This window comes from Pteropus vampyrus, unplaced genomic scaffold, assembly GCF_000151845.1.
Source record: "Pteropus vampyrus isolate Shadow unplaced genomic scaffold, Pvam_2.0 Scaffold35, whole genome shotgun sequence".
In the NCBI taxonomy this organism is placed as follows: Eukaryota; Metazoa; Chordata; class Mammalia; order Chiroptera; family Pteropodidae; genus Pteropus; species Pteropus vampyrus.
The window spans coordinates 7,029,733-7,035,816 of NW_011888816.1; the positions used below are offsets into that span (position 1 = coordinate 7,029,733).

General features: G+C 43.5%; 1 protein-coding gene across 1 annotated transcript in view; it reads right to left on the reverse strand.

Moving 5' to 3' along the window:
* Nucleotides 1–4,242: 4,242 nt before the first annotated feature.
* TRIM42 (tripartite motif containing 42) overlaps nt 4,243–6,084 on the reverse strand; it is a 30,612-nt gene continuing 28,770 nt past the window's right edge. The window contains exon 5 of the mRNA XM_011357452.1: nt 4,243–4,509. Within this exon, the coding sequence (XP_011355754.1) occupies nt 4,423–4,509 (87 nt within the window). The 3' untranslated portion in view covers nt 4,243–4,422. The remainder of the gene's footprint in view (nt 4,510–6,084) is intronic.

Sequence of the window (6,084 nt, forward strand, 5' to 3'; positions counted from 1 at the left end):
TCTGGATGGTGTCACTGTAGCAGTGGTCCTTTCTGGGCAGTGGTGGTTTAGCTGCTGCTATCAGTTTTCATCTTTTCCCCCCAGGATCCTACTACCGGCCTCCTAGAACTCCCTCAGATCCACCAGCACCAGCCTGGCAGCCACTCCGCTTAGAGATCCGGGTCCCAACTCAGTTGGGATCCTCCTCTGAGCCTCTAGTTGTGCTAACCCCACCCCTTCCTTCATTACCCCAGTCCTAGGGGGTTACAGCGGCTCCCTGAGGTCACCATCTCTATTATCCCAGTGACCCTTTTCTGTCTTCAGTCCTCCAATGTCTGTTTGACCAGCACCCACATTCAATTTTCTCTGTTAAAAGGACTGGTGTGGTTTCTGTTTTCCTGACCAAACCAGACTAATACAACACCCAGCTGTCTCTGTTTGATTCCGCTCACTTGTCCCTCAAGTATCTTCATTCACCCAAAGAAGAACTCTGATATTTCCCCAAAACTTGTCCATTCCCCGCTTTCTGGATTCATCATCCACCTGGTGCTTCATCCAGAATCTTGGGCCTCATCCTTGGGTCCTTTCTCCTACTCACTGCCACATACCCTATTGGTCAGAAAAGGCTGTTGATGTTACTTTGAACCTGTCCCCATGTGTGTGCTAACAGTCTTCCCGCCTTTTCTTGCAGCTCCCCACAACTCGTTTCTCACAGAGAATCAAAAATATATGTATATTAAATATATATATATACATACACACATACACACTACAAAATATATGTAAGGTGGTGACATTACCTGTCTAAACATCTTTCAACAGCTTTCTGGAGCATATGCCTTCTGTGCTGTGATTACCCACAAGTCTTGGCAAGGCCATCTACCTACCCTTCGCTCCTCCTTGTTTCCTGCACGCCAGTCTCTCTGGCTGTGCTCCTGTTTCTTGAACGTGCTAGGCCCTTTCCTGCCTCAGGGCCTTGGCACCTGCTGCCTCTCTGCCTGTCATACTTTTCTCCACTGATTTGTCACATGGCTGGCTCCTCCCCATCTTTAAAGAAACAGCTTTAAATTCGCTTCTTGGGGGAGCCTTTCACTGACAACTTCTTTCTTAATAAGTTTGGGCTGCTATAACAAGTATCATAGACTGGTTGGCTTGTAAACAACAGAAATTTATTTCTCACAGTTCTGGAGGCTGGAAGTCCAAGATCATGGTGCCATATTGAGTTCTGGTAAGGGCCCCCTTCAGGGTTGTGGTTTGCTGACTTGTCGTATCCTCACATGGCGGAAAGAGCGAGCTAGCTCTATGACCTCTTCTTATAAGGGCTCCACCCTCATGACCTAATTACCTCCCAAAGGCCCCACCTCCAAATATCTCTCAGCTCCATGCCCCTTCCCATTATTTCTTATCATTTTCAGTCATCTATGTTTATATCTTTATGTCTCTCTCTCATTGGACCGTAAAATACATGAGGAGGATGATGTCTGTTTAATTTATTGCTGTGTTCCCACATCTTGCACCCAAGTCTCATGACAGAGGGGCTAAATGAATGTAGAAGGGATTAAAAAGGAAGGAAGAAAGGAAGGAAGGAAGGAAGGAAGGAAGGAAGGAAGGAAGGAAGGAAGGAAGGAAGGAAGGAAGGAAAGGAAAGGAAGGAAGGAAGGAAGGAAGGAAGGAAAGAATAAAAAAGCAGAGGTGCAAGGAAACTACCACTTACGTAGCTAACAACTGTACTGATATTCTGTAAGTTGTGTTTACGTACACACTGCCACTAATTATCAATTCCCATAGCCACAGACTCTTCTTTAAAGACAGGCTGATAGGGCTGTTGAAATACATGGATATACAGAGGGATTATGGCTCAATCTAGTGGTATATATTTATGAATTTCTTGGTTATATTTGGCATATACACATTACTATGCACATACATGTTTTCACTTTATAAAACTTCATATTTTTAAACAGTATTTTCCTTGTAACATGCTTTCGCTTATATTATTCATTTGAATCTGATAACAGTCCTAAGAGGTAGGGCAAGGAGCATTATTCTCATTTCATTAAAGATCATCTGTAAAATATCTAATCAAACCAAATCATTGTATAGACGAAGAAGCTGACACCCAGAGTGAGAGAGGGGCTTGCTCAAGGTCACACAGCAAGTTTGAAGAGGGCTGTTAAAACCAGATCCTTGCCTCTCTTTTCATACCTCAGAAAGGGTCCTGGGACTGGGGACTCTGTGTGAGTTATAATCTCAGGGACCAAATGATGTGCAGGGGTTTCTGTGCCTTTAAGAAATCCCTTTGGAGGAGGGGGTATTTGGCAAAGCGGGTCAAAAGGTACAAATTTCCAGTTACAAGATAAATAAGTCCTGGGATGTAATGTGCAGCATGGGAACTATAGTTAGTAATACTATAATTGTGTATTCAAAAGTTGCTAGGAGAAGAGATCTTAAAAGTTCTCATCACAAGAAAGAAAAATTTAACTATGTGTGATGACAGATGTTAACTAAACTTATTGTGGTGATCATTTCAAAATATATACATATACCAAATCATTATGTTGCTCATGTAAAACAAATACAATGTTAAATGTTAAGTATAGTTCAATTAAAAAAAAAGAAATTCCATTATGCATTTGGTAGAATGGCCCAGCTATTGGTTAAGTGGGCCTCTAAGAGAATCCAGCTAACTGTCTTGGTTACTGAATGCAAGTGAGGCAAGGTGTTGTGGTTTATCTGATTCTGGCTCTTCTTGGCTCTGTTAGTATGATCATTGTAATACAATATTCATACCATTCTATTTTTTTTAGTTTAATTTCATTTTATTTTATCAGTAGTAAAATCCCTGCTGGCAAGTAGTTTAATTTGCTCGCTGTGCTAATGATGATTCCGAAGCTTTTTACAGAAGTGATTATATGATAATACCAAAGCTGATGGTGGATTCAAGCCATCATTTACAGTAATAGGATGATAACGAAGCTCTTGGGCAGTCCTTTTTGTAATACTGTTAGGGGTGGGGCAGGAATCTGCTCTGCTTCATCCCATATTATTAGAAGATCTTTACTAGGGACCTCCCTTGAAGAAAGGGCCTTTTCTGGCTCTGATGCTGAACCTCTGGGCAAAATAAAGGGTTGCAAAGCAATGGTTCTATGGGTGAAGCTAGATGGGCTGCCCACCCCTGCCAGTGGGATAGTTCACAAACAGGATGGGATTGGAGGTCGAGATCGGCGATGGCTTATGTCTTTCCATGTCCACTCCCACGTCTGTGTGTAGACCCTTGTTGTGTAAACTGACACGTGGAGGGGGTCAGAGGAGGGTCAGTCTGTGTGCCTGCCTTCTAGCAGCAGTTCCTTTCTCCCTGGTACTAATGTGCAACGTAAGCCTCAGCGAGCCAGGCGCTAAGACAGAATGAATGAGACACCATCTCTACCCTAGAGACTTTGGACAAAAGAGAGCTTCTGTGTATCACAGAAGCTCGGTGTATAGATATTTCTATAGGGATGGGTTGGGGAGGAGGGGGTCTATGTTCAGTGGGAACCCAGAGGAAGAGAGATGCACCATCCCTTCTGGAGAATCAGCAAAGGCTTCCTGGAAGAAATGGTTGAGCTGGGTTTTGAAAGATTGGTGGTGTTTTCTAGGCAGAAGTGGGGTGGAGTTCAGGAGATGGTCATTCCAGGCAGAGGGATCCTTGTCAGGTGAGAAGCCCCAGGGGCTTTGTATTGTCTAAAGGGCCAGGCCAAGTTCCGAGTGGCTGCAGCTGATACCTGACTCTGCCACTCTCTCATGCCTGGCTTCAAAGAGCCACAGGGGAGCCTCAGGCCAGGCATTCTGCTGCTCCTCCTTTGCTCTGGGGACCAGAAAGCCTGAGGAGAGGCAGTTCTTTCAGTCTTTATGGCCCAGAGGCAGACCTCAGACATGGGGTTACAGTTATGGGAAGGCAATTTCAAGCTCAATATTAGGAAGAACATTCCAACAATGTGGGCAGCTTAATATTGAAATAGACTGCATGGTGAGGTAATGAGCTCCTTGTCAGTCGTGACTTGTCCAAATACTGAAATCTGTGTCAGATTTCACAGGGTCAGAATGTACCTCCAGGGGCCTGATTGCAAAGAGTGCTCTTTTTATCACCCAGCAGCCTCATGGTCTCATGTACAAAACACCACAGAATTCTGAGCCTAAGACTAGGCCTGAGTTAATGAAGACATAGAGACTTGCTGACTGTTGTATTTTGGTTTCATAATGATGAGCAAACAGCAAGCCATGACATCAGGCATTTCCTTTTATTAGCTCTTAGAAGACTCCTGCTGAAACAGCTCAGAGATTCCACAAACATCATCTGCAACCTCACTGAAGAATGTGGTGAGAAAAATACATATACATATGTGTGTATATATATGTCTATTTTGTGGTGCATCTCTGAGGTTGCTGCCTGCTCTGTGAGGGGGCTCAAAAGCGCTTCTGGAGGGCAGACTGGATATTCTTCAGCAGGCCCCACTTAGCTCGGTTCTTCCCATGCCCATCTGGTGTTACCACCTGCAATCAGAAGCAGAGAGCCATGGCGCCAGCCACAAGGGAAACAGCAGCTCCCAGGAACTTGGCCCCTGCTGCGTGCCAGCTACTATACACATCATCTCATTAACAACTCACGACAGCCACATGAGGCAAGTGACACTGATCCCATTTTATAGATGAAGAAACTGAGGCTCAGAAGGATTGAGTAACTTTTCTAAAGTCCTACAGCTAATATGTGGTGGGATTGGGATTTCATAGACCATGTTCCACTTCCTGTAAGGTACCTCATGTGACTGAGAGCTGACAGTGAAATCAAACAGTGACAGTGTTGGGGCTGTGACCTGAGAAGGGCTTCACCATAAAGTAACCCCCTGAGAATTGCTTCGGTCACAGCTCTTATTATTTGTAAACTTCAGCGAATGCATTTGACTCTTATCAGACTGCAAGCAGCTTGATTGGGGTGTGGAGGAGTAACAGTCCTTCATCTCTGTAATTCCAACTTTAGTTATGGTAAAGAGAAGTTTCTTAGAAAAGTGGATGAAAGGTAAATATAACCATAGTTTATAGACCTACGAGCTGTTTCTCTCTGATGCTTCATACTCTCTTTGATCACAGTTGAATGGTCAGTGCTACCCAGAAAAGGAGGTTGCACTGGGCATCAGGACCCTCCTACAGGTCTCACCAGTTCAGCATACATGTAAATCTCGATGCCTTACCTGAGAGGTGGTGGGCTTCCCCATATCTCCAGTCTGGCAGCATTCCTGTTCCTTCTCAAAATACATTTACTGAAGAGGCATTTAGGGAATAGGGTTGAGACCCTGAGATGAGAGACAGCCCACTGGATCAGTGGGCTCTGTCTAGATGAATCAGGACTCATGGGACAGATGGGGTGGGGGTGGGGTTTGGATGGTGAAGATTGATGGTCGTATGAAGTACAAAGTCTCTATATGCAAAGCTGCCAACTTTTTACGTTTGTATTCAAAGGGAAAGGGCAAAAAAATAGACACTTATTACCATTATGTTCTCTAGTTTTACAAAATTTATTTTGTTTTAGAGAAAACAGGGCTTCATGCAAGGTAACGATTATATCATATACATGATATTAGATTACCCATTGCCAGATAAAAATAGAGATACTACATAGAGATAACCCTGATAAAGGCAATGTAAATAATGTAAGGTGTACACACAGAGCTATTAGGGGACAATGAGGAAGGGATAACAGTGTTGTGAGGGGTTGGGAATTGACTCATAAAAAAATAAGAGATTTGAGTTCTGCCTTAAAATGAGTCAGGATTTCTAGAGATAAAGACTGTGTACGACACGTGAATGAGACAAGGTGGACTGTCCTGTGCTTATTAACGAGGAGATCGGAAGAAACAGGACAGAAGGGACAGAGGACAGAACTCGGGATATTAAAGAAGTTGAATTGATAGTTGACATAGCCTTCCCTGCCCAAATGCTCAGATGGTTTTCCACATGGATTTTACCAAACTTCCAAGAAAGGTTTGTTCTAGCAAATATAAAGGGAGCAAAAGCTTCCTAGCTCATTTTATCAAAATAGTAAAATATTGATTCCAGAACTAGATAAAAACA